Source organism: Leptonotus elevatus, chromosome 16 (genome assembly GCF_054856555.1).
Source record: "Leptonotus elevatus isolate MCC_2025b chromosome 16, RoL_Lele_1.0, whole genome shotgun sequence".
Classification (NCBI taxonomy): Eukaryota; Metazoa; Chordata; class Actinopteri; order Syngnathiformes; family Syngnathidae; genus Leptonotus; species Leptonotus elevatus.
Genome location: NC_141254.1, coordinates 14,889,822 through 14,908,230, shown reverse-complemented (window position 1 = coordinate 14,908,230; position 18,409 = coordinate 14,889,822). Strand labels below are relative to the sequence as shown.

General features: G+C 39.5%; 2 protein-coding genes and 1 long non-coding RNA gene across 7 annotated transcripts in view; all 3 read right to left on the bottom strand.

The window, feature by feature from the left end:
- LOC147160915 (RNA-binding protein Musashi homolog 2) overlaps positions 1–450 on the bottom strand; it is a 257,629-nt gene extending 257,179 nt beyond the window's left edge. For all 4 annotated transcript variants that reach the window (XM_086097953.1, XM_086097955.1, XM_086097954.1 and 1 more), the window contains exon 1: positions 255–450. In XM_086097953.1, coding sequence (XP_085954079.1) covers positions 255–316 — 62 coding nt within the window. In that variant the 5' untranslated portion in view covers positions 317–450. The remainder of the gene's footprint in view (positions 1–254) is intronic.
- A 68-nt stretch (positions 451–518) lies between these two features.
- Positions 519–9,499, bottom strand: LOC147160914 (uncharacterized). The gene is made up of 3 exons (XR_015097365.1): positions 9,364–9,499; positions 8,733–8,927; positions 519–601 (listed from the first exon to the last, which is right to left on the bottom strand). It is a non-coding gene; the product is annotated as an uncharacterized LOC147160914 (long non-coding RNA).
- A 4,260-nt stretch (positions 9,500–13,759) lies between these two features.
- Positions 13,760–18,397, bottom strand: LOC147160913 (oligodendrocyte-myelin glycoprotein-like). Of its 2 annotated transcripts, XM_086098987.1 has the most exons (3): positions 18,233–18,397; positions 15,646–16,544; positions 13,760–15,561 (listed from the first exon to the last, which is right to left on the bottom strand). In XM_086098987.1, exons 1-3 carry the CDS (start codon positions 18,238–18,240, stop codon positions 15,389–15,391), a joined length of 1,080 nt encoding a protein of 359 aa, XP_085955113.1. In that variant the 5' UTR covers positions 18,241–18,397; the 3' UTR covers positions 13,760–15,388. The 2 variants fall into 2 exon arrangements, with proteins under 2 accessions (XP_085955113.1, XP_085955112.1); XM_086098986.1 differs by having other exon boundaries at positions 13,760–16,544.
- Positions 18,398–18,409: the final 12 nt, after the last annotated feature.

Genomic DNA, 18,409 nt, shown 5'->3' with positions numbered 1-18,409 from the left:
CCAGATGTCAGTTCGGCCATTTTGACGACTAACTACTTCTAAAAGCGACCTTAAAGGATAAAGCGCGAGCGATCGAGTCATAATAACAGTCTCGCTCGGTGTTATAGCAAAAAGGGGAGGACACTCTCGGCAAAAGCTCGCGAAAACTGCCCGTTGAAAGGCAGCGAGTGGCGTGCCGTGTGGACGAATCCGGCACGCCAGTCCAAGTCCTGTCCAAGATGTTGAAAACATGCACAGAACGCAAAGATTCTTACCCCGGGTCATGTTGTGAGTCATTTAGGCTTCCGGATGTGGCTTGACTCCCGTCTCCTTCCATAGCTATTCCGAACTATCGGCTGGGACTACAGTAACAGTGACAGACACACAGACAGGCAGGAGATATGCAAAGCCCCGCTATGAGAATATTACTGAGCCGGGAACGACAGCGTCACACGTGGGATCAGCTCAGCCCCCTGCTCCCTCCTCCCTCCCTCCCTCCTCCTCCTCTCCCCTCCCCTCCCCTCCGCTCTCTCCACGCAGTGCGCTCTACCTTGGCCCACAGGGGGCGGGGCCTCGCGCTGTCACCGTCCTCACCAATCCGATTGACGTCAACTCGGGCAATCTGCAACGCAATCCTCCTATTTGTCATTTCATTCAACAATAAACCACGAGAGGTGAAAGTGTCCTATTGCACTTTCAAGCAGGTGCCTAGTCTAATATGGAATTAAAAGATTCAAGAATGGCTAGGTGGAGCTATAGCACCGTCAGACATCTTGTGTAGCCCAATTAGGCAGCATTTTTTTTTTCTAAAATATATTTATAAATTATTTTCTAATTTTATAGAACCAGGTAAGTCATCATTCCCTAAAGAAATGAATGCAAATTCCATGAATCTGTTTTTTTTTTCTTCTCAAAAACACATTGCATGTGCCCTGATCAAAACATGGCATTCTCATTTGATTTTCGTTCATAGAATCAAAGTTATTCATCAACCCGAGTCTCCACAATGAGCAATGTCATCTCACAACTTCACTGTTAACCCCTTTTCACACTGCATTTAGCAGGGTGCAGCATGTAACGGCATGGTTATACTCTCCAAGTTCCCACCGAGCCATCAGGGTTTTTTTTATACTGTTTTCTATAGCAACAATGAAAGATACATCTTGTCGAGGTGCGGTCTAACCGGCGGCAAAATCTCAGTTTTTACTTCCTGGTAGGCTGGTAAATCAATACTCTGGCCACCGGTAATTTCGCCTTGCCGAGCGACTCTTTCACACTGACTGAGTGCAGTGTGAAAAGGGCTCAGAGCGTTCCAGGCAAATATAAACAACAAAAATGGATGATTATGATAAATAGTTTTTTTGTTCCACAAACACATTTTGACTTAGAGAAAATCGCCCCAAAAAAAAAATCACAGAATAATTGAATAACTAATCTCATAAATTATATTTTGCCATTCACAGTCTATGTCTACGTGGGGGTCGCCATTGTCAAGTGACGTAAGATTGGAGCTCAGTGAAGTCGAGGTAGATCATTTTTCTTTGAGATTTGGCCTCCCCGATTGAGTGGCGTTCTCGTGCGCTTTTCCTCGTTGACGGACAGAAAACACAGACTTCCCATGTTCCTGGAATGCAGCAGTATGCAGTCCTTGTATGTGAAGTGTCACATGACCAAAACAGGAAAACAGATTAGCAGACTCCTTGCTTAAACTAGCATAAATACGGGTTGGCGACATGATTGATTACACCCCAACTTGCTAAAACTATTTTTTTTTAATACACCCAGAACTGCATTTTAACAATACTATAATTTAATGTTTGTCTTTGCAGCTTGCAATGTGGCTTTTATTGGAAGATTTGTGGTTGGTGAATTGGAATTTTATGTTTCAGTAGGTGCACATGAAAGAGCCTGCCAAATCTAAACATGAACCATAAAATCCATTCACCCAAGCAAGCCTGTATTTATTAACCAAGCCATGTACATGATGAAATTGAAACATGTTTACATCAGTGAATCAATACAGCAAATCACTATACTTCTTAAGCAACCAACAATATACAAGAAAGCAGAGTCTGCAAATGTTCAAAATCTTAACCTACTCTTGGTTTGGAGGGTTAGCTGATTATCGGAGTAACTCTCCTGAGCCATTAAACCTGTGTACAAGCAGATTTCAAGTGCACAAAAAGGTCCAAATCCTTTGTGGCGACCCTGAGGCATGGCCTTTCACATCTATATTCATTATGGCAGTGTTTTCCCACGGGGATTGATGCTGTATCCATATACATAAGGTTACAATGTTCCTAATGTCCGACTCATTTTGAGGCACTTTTACGAGGAAGTGTGGGCGAATATTGCCATAGTCAAGAATGCTGTAATGAAATTTTTTAGGGTGTACACACTTATGCAACCAGCTTATTGGATATTTGAATTGCATTGTATGTCAGATATGTTTCTTTTCCACATTATTGTTTTTTTAAAACAAAAATCAGGTTTTTGTTTTATTGTCAATAAAGTTATTTGTTTGCTTTGGGCGCGAAAACACGCCCCTCTCAACTGTCATCTGTCAATCAAGTACGACATTCTTATGCCTATGCATTACTATGTTGTTTGAGCCGCATAAATATATCTGCTCAAAGTCTCCAGTGGCTGGGATATAATATATCTCAACGATGGGACAATGAGGCGCTCTAAAGCAGCCACGCCAGCATGAAGCCGTTTGTACCTTGTTCTTCCACCTTTCTCTGCATGACGTGCATGCGCTCACAGGCAACAACGAGGCGCTCTAAAAGTGGCCAAACCAGTAGACTGTCAGACTATCTGTTGCAATTGCGCCAGATAACTTCTTATGCAAATGAGGACTCGCGTTTTTATACAGTGGTGGAGGGGCAATTTGCCGTATTCCAGTGTGTGTCATGTTTTAGCCACGGCAAAAAGAAGAAGAAGGAGAAAAAGAAGAAGACTGAATTGGTAAAAAAAAATAATAATAATAACAATACAATAAATAAAAGAAAAAACAAGCTCCACAATTGAATAGTACATGGTTGTGACTGCGCAAATAATCTCTGAATTTACTTGACAAGGTCTTTACAGGTAGCCTACAATGTGTAGAATGTAGTGCCCTCTCGTGGTGAACTACAGAATGCAACTATTTTGAAGCACATACACTACGGCACCTCAGACAGACCACCCTTCGCAAGCCTACCACCAATCACTACCAATATATTATTTGGAGTGAGCGAGCAACCCAGCAAGCAGGCGCAATGAACAAGAGTGGCTAGCAAGAACTCGCTGCACGGGCTAACAAGTGAGGCTAGCAACAAGTTGCTGGAGCAGCTAACAAGTGTGGTTAGCGGGAGAAGCTAATAAAAGCTTGTGAGATCAAAGCAGAGCAAGACTAGAGGGCGACAAGCTGTATTCACCCAAATCACAGGACTCCTTCGGGTATCTGTAGCACAAAGATGACAGCAAAAACATGTCAGCTTCCTATAAGACTTGGCGCAACCTATGTAAAATAATAGCGATTACTAGACCTATGATTACATTTTTTTTTTAATATTATTGAAATTAATAGTGTTTTTTTGTTCTTTACAATAATACTCTATATTCTATTCCACCACTAATCTAAAAACAGTATTCTGATTAATATTGCGTTTGTAGAATATGAACAGTAAAATCTGCCCATTTTTTCCATCTCAGGGGGCGGCCATTTTGTCACTTGCTGTCAACTGAAAAATTCATCCCGGTGCCCAAGGGCTCAGGTAATGATTAATGATGTCACGCCTCACCTGTTTTCTGGTTAATTGGTCACATTATTGTCAAGAAATCACAACTTTATAACCAGGCCAGATTACTGCCGCACAATCCTAAATAAATGCATGATATCTATTGAATATTTAAAACGTAAAGCTCCCAAGCTTCTGCCCGAAACGTGACCACTGAGCCCTTGCTATCGTTTACGTTCAGAGAACTTTCGGTGAATAGGCCTGTCTACGAGGAGCACTACCAGAGAGACTTCCTTATCTGGCCTGGCAGCATGTTTTTACAAACAATGACTTCGATAAAAACCCAAATGACAACACTTTTCGGGAGAGGGGGGGGGGCATTCGAGCAGATATCTCTCGTCAGGTGGCCACATTGCAGCCGGCTGTCTTGAGAGAGAAAAAAAAAGCAATCGGTGGCTATTGAGTGAGGCACACATCTGTCAAAAAACATAAAAAGTGTGAAATACTGTATGAGAGACAAGTCTACTTTATTTTTTCGAGGTATTGTTCTGCCCTGTGCTATTTGATGATATATAACAATTATTTACAAAAAAGTTCCATGTTTGGCTTGACTAAGAGAGCGGCAGCTTTGTTGTTGCGCTCAAATATGTCTCCAATTTTGCAATGGAGGTTGTTAGATTCAATTTTCTTTTTTAAACATTGTTATCACCGCCGTTCGATTCTGTGATTCTGAACAGCAGACAGCAAGAAAGGCAAGTCAAATGTGACAGAAACGCCAGCGCAAGTGTGACATCTCGCAATATTTGATTGAGGTTTTCAAGCCGAGGAAATAAAAATCACCAGCTAGCATGTCATACTTAAGAGGAATTTCAATGAATGCCCTTATTTCATAACAAGGTATGAGCAAAGATTCAACGATGTCATATTATTATGGCTTTGAAGCCTTTTTAAAAAAAGGGTCTCACTGGGGGAAAATATTCAGTGCACCGGTTTTTCCAAAGGAATTCTATGAACCAATCTGTGTGGAACCATAATGAAACATTTACAGTCATATTTTTGGATTGCAGGCATTTCTGAAAGCATAGTTGTGTCGGTGTAAATGCATCCCCGCAGTTCAATAGCAAAAGATGAACCCTCTTTTCAAAAGAGGGGGAACCCGGCATGGAGAAGCGCTTGTAACTAATCGAGCCTTTGCATGAAAACTGGAGGATTTGAGGCTTTAGAGAGAAGTAAAATTGATAGTGTGTGAAAGAGCTGAGAGGAGAAAGAAAGTGAGAGAAGCGACAGAGTTATGAGATGGCGTTTTGGAGAGCAGGCCTCCTATTTCCTGTTGCAGTAATCATTTCAAACCCTCGCAATATTCCCTTGACCTTGGCCAAATTGTTCTGGGATCATGTGCGAACGCCTTTCTCAGCAAAAATACAGTATACACAAAACGATTTCATATTTATGACTGTAATTGCCGTAATTGTCACAGATGCTCTCTGCGTTGTTCTCCCGAGTAGAAATCCAGCGTGAAGTAAAATGAAAAGTCTTCTTTGAGTTAACATCAGTGGTAGTCGACTTGTGGCTATTGTGATGGTACGTCATGTGATTTAGTCATTATTGTAATCCCTATAGGAAAAAAAAAAAAAGACCGTGGTTGGACAATACGTGCCAATATGAATTCACAAGTATAACTGAACGCATGGCGTTCCACAGGGCTCAATTCTAGGGCCTGTGCTGTTTTCATTGTATCTGCTGACCCTGGATTCCATATTCAGAAAATAGCAACGGTAGTGCTCTATAAATAAATAGAGCAATTCTGGTCTAGCACAACTAGCAAAACCAAAGCAACACTTCCTTAATCCTACAACGCCAAATGTATCACATTAACTTATTTGCTCCCAAAAATATTACCATGGTTCCAAAAATGTATTTATACGTTTTTTTATGCTAGAGCATACAGAAGGCTTTGATGCAGCCTCTGAGTTGAAGAGAACGCTTGAAGCAATGGTAGCTATTACAATAATGGCCAACAGGTGGCGGCAGAGTATAAGAGATCAACCAGGGCCATGTTGTAAAAAGCTATTTTCCCCAGTGTTTTAAACTGATTTGTGAATAATGATGAAACTTAGCTATATTCTCATGCTAATTGCTGCAAAACGGAAACAGATAGAAATACACTTTTTTTCTGATGAAAGAAGATACTCAAATTTTTCTTTTGGTAGGTTCCATGTTTTTAGAGCAATAGAACACAATATTCTGTGGGCCTTGCAAAAACTGTCAAAATCCAGTAAAACAGCTGGGAGCGAAGGGGGTTGCTTTGGTGAAAATGGCTGGGAGTGAATAAGTTAAATACAAGACATTTTGAGCCCATAATTATAATATGGTTTTCCCATTAAAACCCTGATTTATATCATCTGACACATGCGTTGCATGGATGGTCCATTAGAGGGCAGTATCACCCATTTGATGGCTTTTCCTGCGACCTTGCAAGATCGCCCCAATTAAGAAAGGAGAGACACCTAAAGTACACTTATTAACAGTGGGAAACATGAATATGTTTGATATGTCTGTTTATTATTACATTTTTGACAGTAATAAATGTAAGAATTTAACGCATTCTGACCAGATGTATAAACTACGACACAAATCAAAAGTCATATGTGGAAGTTTTTTTGTTTGTTCAAAAGGTCCAATAAATACTCTATTTACAAAGAATCAGAAATTTCTCTTGTACATTTCATGGTTCAAGCCTTATCGGGTGAAGCAATTTTTCATTAACGAAGGGTTCGGTGAATGCACAACAGGAAACTGGTGGTGGAGTTCAGAACCGCCGAGTTACACGACTTAGCAAAATTGCTAACGATATTAATTGAACAGGATGTTATCCTTTGGATCTAACAAATGTTTTTCTATTGATCACTATGGATTGAGTCATCATGCTTTCCTCTGGAGGGATTACTGGGGCAGCAGCGTGGCTGTCTGTGTAGCCGTGAAAGCTGCAGATGTGCACAAACTGTCTCCCTCTAGTGTCTTTTCCCCCTCTGTTTAAACTAAAGCGAGCCAGCTTTAGACTGCAGGGAGGAAGCCAGGCCGTAACATGCATAATTGACAGTCCTATTTCAGGAATTAGCCACCCACCAAACTGCAGTCTGTCAGCCCTTTCATCTCGCTCAAAAAGCCCATTCCGGCCATAAATTATCAGTTGAAACTGGTGAAATAAATGAAAGATTCTTGTTTTCATCCTCAACGTGTTTGTTTTCCCAAAGGTGGTTATCATATGCGCACCTTTGTTGCGGTACAGAAAACTATTTGAAGGCAGATCAGTGGGAAGGATGTTCTGGTGATAAATGATTTCTTTCATTATTCCTGTTTTAACTACACAGATGAGTTAATTAAGCTGTGCCAGGGGCAACACACTAACATTTCGCATAGATGTGATATGCAGACATTTAATCACATTACTAAGAAATGAAAGTGTAATATTGATGTCGGGATGATAACAATGAGACCGGAAATGGGGCTTATTGTGACTGTAAACGTGAGTTCTGCAATTAATTGAATATCGATTACATATACGCTAATTAAATTTGCCACAGTGTGTAGGCAAAAGCATAATTGCTAATCATTAGCCATTAGCTTAATGACGATCATGAAAACAACAATAGAAGTGTAATTTTTTAAAAAGCATTTCGCAACCAACCATGCTGCGTATTGCAAATTATTAAAACAGACATTATACTCTTCTGTACCTCGTATCCACCTCACTGTGCCTCCTCCATTTTGTGTCAGTCGCTTCACTCTGCATAATATGTAATGGGGGGGGAAAAAAATAGTAACAACTTGAACAACTCCCAAGAAAAACCATCGTAACAGTGCGGATTGTGTTTCACTTCAGAGCTTTCCGCTCTATCTAAAATCTATATGACTTTTGGCGGGATCATGTTTCTAAACTAGCACTTAGAAGAAGAGCGCAGACCTCTGCCAAGGTTAAGCCAGCTGGTGTTAATGGCGGGTTTGATTTTTCGACGACATTGTCGCGACCAGTAGATTATGTAATGAGCAGAGTATATTTGGACGAAAATGAGGCAGAGTTTCCCACACCATGTTAATACTTGGGGGGGCCACCCAAGTAGTTTTCACGAAATGTGAATCATGAGGTTAGGGGTAAGTAGCACGACTGAACAGAGAAACTGAAGTTAGGCAGCTCACTTCCTTATTTATTCATTCTCTCATACGTGAGTCATAGAGGGGCTAAAACTTGTGATATTTTCGGAGGTTGAAGTCGGTAGAAGTAGAGATGTGCACAAAAAATGTTGGTGCTGATCGCCGATTTTGGACATTACATTGGACATTGAATGGAGAAATTGCATCTGGTTCCTCAGCTGACTAACACCAAAACATAGGGGGAGGCATTTAAGGTGTTTATTTATTTCCCTAAAGCAAATTGAGGAAAAAAAAATGCAAGATAGTTTCATTATCCTGATGAAAAAATAAATAAAGACATCATGGTTTTTTTGGGGGGTTTTTTTAGCTCATGCCCAGTCTTCTACATAATTTTGTTTTGGTTTCTTTCATGGCAGAACATTCCATTTCACTAGGGTGGATGTTGGAAATGAAAGCAAGGAATTCAATCTTTTTTGCTTTTACAATTTCTGGATATTATGCTGTGATTTTAATCCAGGCTTGCCTTTTAATGTCGGGTGTGAAAAAGCATTTTATTTATTTTTTGTCTCCATGAGTGGCCCAGTACAAATGGCCTAGTGGTTTGTTGACCACTAATTTAATTGACAAAATACCCTCAATTTTTTTTTTTTTTTTTTTATAAAAACACTATTCTACTATATTTTTCTGATGAAGGTGATTTATTACCCTTTGTATATAATCAATCACTATCAAATGTAAAAGGGTCTTTGTTTTCACATCCAATGATTAACATGTCATTGTCTTTGTCATTTGGACCTTCGCATTAAAAAAGCATTTAAACGTGAGGCTCTTTAAGCCAATGCGGCTCCATTACAAGTGGATGACGATGACATCATTTACCTGCTCCACTGGGCCAGGAGATAAGTACATGCCCCCGCTGCTCCCACCAAGCCTCTGGAGTCTCCGACGACTCCAGCAAGAGCGTGCGTGCCGCACATGATGGAGAACGGTGTTCAAGCCCCGCGAGGAGCCATCCTATCACCTGCACGGGAGGCAGCGGGAGGGCCGAGGTGCATGTCGACATTTTGGAGAGCTCTGTCGAGATTGAGGACGGGGATGAAAACAATGGCTCCATGGAGAGAGTGAATGTAAAACACTATTACAGGGTGTATCAAACTGATGCTGGGTTTAAAATATCGATATCGAATCGATATTGCTTTTCATAGCCCAATATCGATTCACAAATATCGATACTTTTAATACCGCCTTTTACGGTATGTGCCCCAAGCACATACTTGTTCAAAACCTCGTGTGAGCGTTGTTCAAATGTGCCCTCTTGTTATTCAGAGTACCCCAAAAGGAGCCCAGTGCTTACAAAGAAAGGAAACAGCTCAAGTTCAAGCTGCTGGTTGCTATTTAACTTTAAAAATGGGCTGCGTTTTAATGCAAGCCGATCGCATTGCGGGTCTCCCTCTCGAAAAATACACACATGCAAACACATAATATTTTGCAGTAGTTTTAAATGACTTACCTTCAATAAAATTCTTTGTCAAATTGGAGCCAAAAGTAGAATACTGATCGTTTACTGTGCATCTTGCTGCTCTAAATAGTAAATAAATCATACTACACTATAATTTACACAAGAATACGACTACTTCTCCTACTATTCATTTGATGGTTGTCAAATACTTTTGGATCATTAGCGCCCCCCGCTTTAGCGTATATAACTATGGCTATGAAGAAGGCCACTGGCGGTAATGCATGACTTCTTCTTCTTTCTTATCGCGGTTGGCAGGTGCGTTTGGTGCAGTACCGCCACTTTACTAAACGGAGTGCATGCATGCGGCAGTAATTAAACTGTACATTAAATGAAAGAAAAAGAAAAAGACTGAACACAAATACCCCCCCACTTGAGTGAACTTGAATTTCTTGAGTGAGGCAAGAAATTGGACATAAAAATACAAAATGTGGATGCATAATTATGCACTATGACTGTGTCTCTTATGTCAATTTGTTATTTTTTTTAAATTTATTAACCACTGGAACCTTAGCATAAAAACTGTCACAGAAATGTGAATGTCATGATTTGGGATAAGGTTAGTGTTTTTGCCACTTTATTGACATAGCACTGCAGTTGTAATTGATTTCAATTATTATTTATTGTTTTGATCAGGTCATGTTCAATGATTAATGTAACTTTGGATTCAATAATAAATGTAAATATTCAAAATGTAAATCTTCCAAATAAAAGTTATATATATATATATATGTCTGCCAGTCATTTCTATCCTTTTTGTTTTATTTTGCCGGCTAACTGACTGCCACCATGCATTCTTCTCCGATACTGCAAACACTGACCTTAACACTGACCTTGCCTTGTCTGCGCCATCGAGACAAGAAGCGAGATCCACCACATCCACAGCCCCCCCCCCCCCCCCCTCCACCCCAACTATGCTGAAGGGTTGAATTTTGCCTGTCTCATCAGTCTCTCTGCTTCGGCTGGAATACGCCTTGTTATTTTCTGAATTCCTACACATTCCCTTTTTAGTTGATCAGCACCCAGACGGGAAAACATTGCTCTTGGCTGAGAGAGACGGCGAGCCTCTTGGCATATAGACGCAAGCTGTCAATACAGATTAGCTTTTATCAGATAAACTTTATGTGCAACATTGGAGCGTCCTTTGGTTGGGTAACAGCCTGATTTGGGGTTACGATTGATATCGTGCCTTTGCAGTTGTCTCAAAGACGGTTCAAAATGCTTGGTATCGTGTTAATAAGGTGATACTTAAGGTAGGTTAACAGCAATGGTTCTTTTAGAGGTCAATACTGTATATACCAGGACCGAGTGATTAAGAAAAATAATCTTCTAATTTTATCTTCAATACTGCGATTGAACATGTTATTATTTGTTCAAGGTCCTCTTCATATGTATTTTTTTTTAAACGAAAACAACCTATAAATAAGTCTATTATACATAAATGTTTTGATCTTAAAGGCTAGGCTTATGCTAAAATAATAGCAAATGAACCATGAATTAATAGGAAAGACAGTTTATCAATCAACTTCAATTCGATTTTGTAATTTACCAAACATTTTGACTTAAAGCATTTTAAGCATTCACGACAACTTTGCAAAATACTATGAGTTCTATTCTATGAATGAGTACGTCGTAAATCAGATTGCAACAATAATGCAAACAAATATGTGGGTTTTGCACGTCAACTTTTCATGTGTCATTAAATATGTGGACGACATTCTCTTAACACTATATGAATAAATACAATATACATGTACTAGTACTATAATACAAAATAAAGCCTACTGGTCAAGAGAATTGACTTAAAAACTACATTCTACTATGTTATGATGTCAATTAGAATTTCATCAATTTTTCAGCCCAAATAAATACAGGACAAAATAATTTGATGTGTAATTAGAAATGCGGTCGTTATCATATTTGCATGTGATTATATTTTATTTATGGCGTGCTGTTTAAAGCAGGGGTGCCCAAAATAAAGCAAAAGAGACAGTTGCGACTTTTCTTTTTTTTAGCAGCCTGATGCTAATGCAGTTATGATGCTAATGGCACTTTCTATTATGTGTTAGCATTAAGCTAGCAGGCTCAAAGGCAAAATGATGCAGTTGTTTTAAAATACACAACATGTAATCTCTTTGTTTTATGCTTCGCTAGATAGTAAACTTCAAGCGAGAGTGTTAATAAACAGCTCGAAGCCTCTTTTTTGACAATTTGCTCACTATGCTAAAATTGTTGCTTGAGAAGTAAGCTAAATTGGGTTTACTACCACCATAGGCTACAGCATCCACATCACAATTGTTTTTCTCGCAAAATATCAGCCGAACGTCAAATCTCAAACAACTCCCAAGTCAGGTAGCTTGTATCTCAAAGCGCCACTGTAAATTACCACACAAGGCGGAATAGAGCACCTAAGAGAAAATGGCAGTTGTAATGTATTCACCTTCATTACTTCCTTTCTTTTTCACCGCATGGGGCATTTAAAAGGTGATGTGTGTAATAATTGCATGTTGTGAAATTTGAGGGGATTCTTTGAATAAAATCAAACATTAAAAGGGCAGCGGGTTGTGCTGCTTACAAAGGCATAAAGCGTGATAGTCGCTGTTAGTGCTGTAAAAGGAAAGCGTCAGTCCACTCCAAGCAAACAAGCCAAGACAGAGAGACGAAGAGACCCAGCGGTAAATGATACAAGCCTTCTACACCTTGTCAGTTATTAGGAGAAGAGAAATCTGACACAACTTTGTGTTGTCTGGAGAAACAAAAATAATTGGCTAGTATGAGGCAGCCCTACCTCCTCCAGTAAGCTACTTTGAAGAAACTGTCATAAAGTTCTGAAGCTAAAAACAGCTGGGGAGATTAAATACAAATCCAGAAAAATATATATATATATATATTCACAAATCTGTTATGAAGGTGCAACTTTTTCAGGTTGAAAATGCATGAATTTGAATGCAAGATCATTCTATTTTTTATTACAATTGTCCACAGCAATTGCAGTCTATTTGTTAGTGGCATCGTTTTGGGAAAGTGCAAAACATAAAAAGATGCAAATAAAACCTAATTTTCCATGCTATTTCACAGCAGTGTGATGTTTCTGTGTTTGATTAATTACTTTCTGCATCAAATCTTACATGAGTTTAGAATTAAAATTATGCTCTCAGTTGAACCTCGCTATAAATCTCAAGGCTGCTTTAAGGTTGTGAGGCAACAAGCATAGCAATGCCACGGAGGAGGCGGGACTTCTGACTTCCGTTTCCGGTTTGCGACGTGTGGGCCGCGTCCCAGTTCTTGCGCTTCCGCCTTTGTGCCCCACGGTTGCGCGTTCCCGTCGATGGGTGCGAGGCTGCGAGTGTGTAGTGTCTGTCTCAGTGTCCGAAGCATTTCAGATAGCCGAGACGCCCTCTCGTCGGTGAGCGGGGGCGCGCGGTTCGGGGGCCCAGGGTTGGGGGTGCGAGTGTTGGAACGCGGCCAGTAGTGGTCAAAAACGGCGCTGATGTGTAACACCCGGAAGTCGGAAGTCCGTGGCATCTACCCCATAGAAAGTGAACAAGCTCCTGTTAGCTTTGCAGGCTGCAGGCAGACCTTAAAAATAGTAAATGTGGCTTGAAAACTTACTTGTACACTTCAAGTTGGAAAATATGCTAATCATTGGATAAATTCTGCGTTTTTATTGGTTTAGACCGTAGACACGCAAATATGTCATGTCCACTGCAATCATCTATGGGTCCCAAGGGATTAAGCAATCCATTTAAAAGGCAACATCTGAGCAGGAACACCCATTAGTCAGTGTCAGTCCAATACTTTTGCTCACTTAAAAAGTGGGTAGGTTCGAACAAATGAAACCATGAAATAAAAGATGGAATTGCAAACGTTCGTCTCATATTCATCTGTAACCAAAATATTATTAATAAAATAATAATAAATATTAGATCTAAAATAAAACGTTTCTCAGTTAAAATAAATAAATAATTCTAATTGGGTTCATAAGTCCCTCATTGGCTGAAGAAAATTTGTAAAGCATACCTTTTTTTTTTTTTCAAAATTTACCTCAATTCAGATTGGTCGCTTATTTGTGCGACATTTTTCATAGAATAAATTGGCTTATATTTGAGAGTTATTGCTCTATGATTACCTTTCAAAGCTGTGCTTGTAGTAGGTAGTTGTCAATTGTGATTAAGTGTGAAGAAAGGCCTGACTGGGATTAATGCTTTTATGCTTAGTTAGTATGCTTACTCATGGGAGATGTAGTTGCTGAATAATTCATCATCCTGTGTTCGAATAATAAAAACACCACGTCCGATTTTATAGAGCGACGCACAACAAGGTCTTCTGAAAAGAGGTTTTGACAGAAAAGTCACAAAACAAAGTATTAGGATTTGGGCATAACTTTAATAATAATCGATGTAATTTGAAAAATCTACTTGCTGCTAGATCAACTACATTCATTTGAAATGGCGGATTTGAATAACATCTTACATGCTTTTCAACAAATACATATGTTAATGATTCCTGGGGAGGTCATTAAAGTTCAAATGTATTCATTAACTGTCATTGTACAAACTGACTACAAAAGACTGTAAAAGTAAAAAAAAAAAATACATAATTTTAGTCGTTACAGTAAAATGTACTGATTAAGTTAAAATTAATAAATCCAAATAAGATATTTGAAGGTTCGCTGAAGGCTGCGCCTTCAAATTGCATTCAGCATTGAATGTATAGCGCCATCATGTGCTGAAATCTGCTCATTGCAGGACACATATTTCTAAATCAGTGCTGGTGCTTTTTAGGGGAAGCGTTTCAAAAGCAACATGTAGCGAGTTATGAAGAAAAAATACTGTGAAGCAAATTGGCAATGCAGCTAATTGTGATGAATGAAGTTATCGGTATGACCTTTAAATTAGATTCACACTTCAGATCTTAATACCCAATTCTAATTTAGAGGATCTATTTCGACTATTTACATTTTTGACCGACTATCATAAATATGAAGCCTAAATATCTCGCTACTTACATTTGAAAATTCCTTCTGTGAGGTGAACACCAAATTTGCCTGAGCAATGAACACGATGGTTTGCGAAGAAAATGGAACCATTTACCTCCACTAATAGAGGAGCAATTGATTGTGTTGAGTGTTTATATAATGTCGTCGCTCAGCAAAAATGACGAGAACAATTTAAGTGTCTGAATGCACTGTTTTGCTTTAAAAAAAATAAAGCCAATTTGTCCACTTTCATGGAGGACTAAATAATGATAATAATAATAATAAAAATAATAATAATTTATTTATTTATTTTTACAGAATTTTCGTGTTCAGAGTTGCTATTTGACATTTACTAATCTGGCTACTTATGGTTTACTGTCATTATTTATTTTTCTTACTATTATTTATAGTTTAAACAAAAAATTGTTTTTACCTCAACCAGAATTTATGGAATTTGACAATTGAGATATTTAGATCTTTGGCCACTAGGTAGAAAAGTGTTTTTTCTTCTTTTGACCCTGTCTACAGTGTTCAGTCGAAAAACTCCTCTTGTCACATTTTTATAATCTTTCTGAAACACCACTAAGGTTAGAACTTGGTATCAAGTAATTATGATAAAGTGATATATCTCAACAAACAAATAATCTGTGAATGTTGGGGAGGAGCTAATGTTAGCACAAGTTAGCTATGGTTGACGAGTCTTTCCTCATAGCACACTTCCTGTCCCCCAAATTAACTAATATTTGAGCCATTTGTTTGTAAGGTTAATGCTTGGAGATGAATTACAATTACACTATTTTGGGGGAGGGGGGGGGCGATTATGTCTTGTGGTCTATTTACAGTTTAAACTATTAATATAGGCACTTTTGAGCATTTATTACTCTTCTTCCAGTTAGCATTCCCGCGAGCAACATACTTACTGCTACCAACAGGTCAGTCTTAGTACTACGTTAGTGTTGTGCCGTGTTGGTCATCTTGAGTACAACAAATACTTTGTTTAATGTTTAAAATGGTTAAAAATCGGTTTGTGTCTACCAGGCTTCAGAGGCTTTGAGACAAGATTAGAGACAGGAGGCCCAAGCTAGCAAGGAGAAAAGATGAGAAGAAGTTAGCAAGAGTTTGACCGATGTTGACGCCACCGTAAGACGAGGAATCCTCCGTCCTCACACTCTTAGTACGAAGACCGCTTGTCTTGACTTGAATGGTGGCGCTTTCTGTTGCAAAGAAATAGTCGGTTACCCTCGTTGGTCTTTTTGTAATGGCTCTCGTGTTTGGAGTTGAACCCGTGAATGACAAACCGGAAGCTGACGGATCGGGAAGGTCGTTGATTGTGATCGTGGCCTTCGTGGAGTCTCCAGGAGGAAGACTGAGAGGAGTGAAGTTCCACAGTCCCGTCGTTACCCCTCCACAGATTGCTTGAGGGCGGCAGGGGCAGCCCAAGATGAGCGCGGCGCTACGCCGCATCCAGGATAGGAGGTAGGACACGTCAGCTTCGAGGCCACAGGCCCAAGGGTTGTTGCCCAACGTGAGAACCCGAAGCGACGTCATCTTGTCAAACGCCCCCAATGGGAGATGGGAAAGGCGATTGTCGTGAAGATACAAGAGGGACACGTTGGGAAGACGCTCCAAAGATCCCGGCAGCACCTTGACAAGTGAATTGTGGGAGATGTCGATGACCTCCAAGCGTGCCGGCATGTTGGTTGGAAAAGTCCAGAGGTGATTATAGCTCAAGTTGAGCGCGCACAAATTGATCAGTGTGTTGTTAATAAAAACGGTCCTCTCCAGCTTGTTGTCGGAGAGGTCAAGTACCCTCAGGTTCCACTGGTGGACTGTATCGTTCTTGTCCAATCGTTGGATTCGGTTGGAGGCGGCGCGGAGCTGCCAGAGGGAGCGAGGCAAGCGCCGCGGCAGTCGGCTCAGGCGGTTGTTCGACACGTCAAGGACGCGGAGGTGCGCGTAGGAGGCCAGCGCGCCGTCCAGGTCCTGCAGTCGGTTGCGGGACACGTCGAGGGAGCGCAGGTCGCGCCGCAGGCCGTCGGGCAGCTCTCGGAGGGCCCTCCGCGAGCAGTCCGCGTCCCTGTGGCTGCGGCCGCAAGAGCAGGCGGCGGGGCACGCGGCGAGGGCTCGTAACCCCAGCAACAAGACAAGCAGGAGCTCCAGAGGGGCCTCATTAGGGGACAGATTTCGCAGCGCACGTCTGCTTAGGGAAAGAGAGGGAGAGCGGCGTGTTACGGTTTGTCTTACGCAGCATTCTCACCTCAGGAGGGCATGCTGCGTAAGTAAGATGGATGCCTGCAGTGTGGACAGAGAATATACTGTACATTTACTTCCTGGTAGCAAACTGCAGGTTGGTTCCACTGCTTTTTGCACCACTGAAACTGGACCTTATTTTGTTTGCGCACACACATTCCTGGAGCCCACTGCATTGTTTGCAGGTAAATACCATCGCGTTGTATCTCATTTTAATGTCAGAGGAAAGTTTCCTGTCAGGTTAGACACCGCTCTCAATCTTTTTTTTCCCCCCCAACACACAATATAATTATTCTTATTTGTAGTCACATTTAAAAAAAAAAGTGACAGATGAGAAAAATGGGCTTATAAGACATCAAACAATCAAATGTCCACCCTCTTGTGGCCATTTTACAATTAGGAACAAGAAATTAATGATTTTTTTATTTTTATATTGGGATATATAGGTCTTAAGTTAAAATGATCAGTCATTGTTTTTTGGGGGGGAAATCTCATATCTCATATCTAAAATGGTGAATCGCTGCCATCTACTGGTGGCTGTGCATCAGTAAAGTTGTTCCCAAGCTCCAAATTTACAGGGGAGCCCAGCCATGTTGGCAGTATAACCGTCATGTATATAAAACCCATCACCAATCATATAATTATTTTATTGTATTTATTTTTTTGCCTAAGCAATGGATAAGGGATTATAACCTACACTAATATACGTGCATTTAAGAAAAGTGCATGTTTTGTTTATTTTTCATTATTAATTTTTTCTTCTTTTGTTTTCTTTTCTATTTTAATAATGTATTATTAAATATAATAACATGATCACGATATAAGTCATAGTGGGTAGGAATAGATCCGTTTTTGGACTTCTTCCTACTCCCTGTAAATTCCGACTTTACTAATAATGAATTTCCTTTTAACTTTTATTTTCTTTCTTCCACTTTTATTTTGTATTGCATTTATATGTTGAATAAACCAAACCAAGTATAACCGTCAATGGCAGTGAACGGGTTAAAACATGCAATTACAACCAAACAAATTTGAATCAAATCTTCTAGGTAGGTTTACCATTCTGTTTATCTAAAAAAAAATCTGTATTATTATTTGTTTAAATCCAAAACAGTATATTTTAACATTGTTATTTATTATTTATTTTTAATTATTTGTATTTTTTTTAAATATATTATGTATTAATATTGGCCTTAATATTAAAATTATATATCAATTTATTACCATTATTTATTTCCTAAATTATTATGATTATTTTTTTAAATAATTTTAAAACAAACAAAATTGAACAAAACCATTATTTATACTTATAGTACTGTACTCTTTATATTTATATATAATGCACTAATTGGCAGCGTAATTAATTATTCTAACACGTTAAACTGACAGCTCTAATATATATATATATATATATATATATATATATATATATATATATATATATATATATATATATATATGAATTGATTGCAGCATTGAAATAATGTTTATGTAAATAACAATGTGTATAGAATTTCAAGAAGTTTAGACTGAGACACAAAATACTTTTGTACGACTCCACAGAATAAAAACGTGACCCCGATGTTTCATGAACTCAACACGCGTTGGCGAACGAAAGAGAAAAGCACAACTCACCTTCTCATTTTAACATTCCAGTTACTTTTCAAGGCTCCTTTTGTGCCGAGCAGACTCGCGCACTTTCAACCTTGAAGTCAAGTTGGCTGGAAAAAGAATGCGAGCCTTGCACACGTCCAGTTACACGTTTTCAAGCCGTCTCTGGAGATGGATCCGTCCTGTGGGCGCGATCAAGCT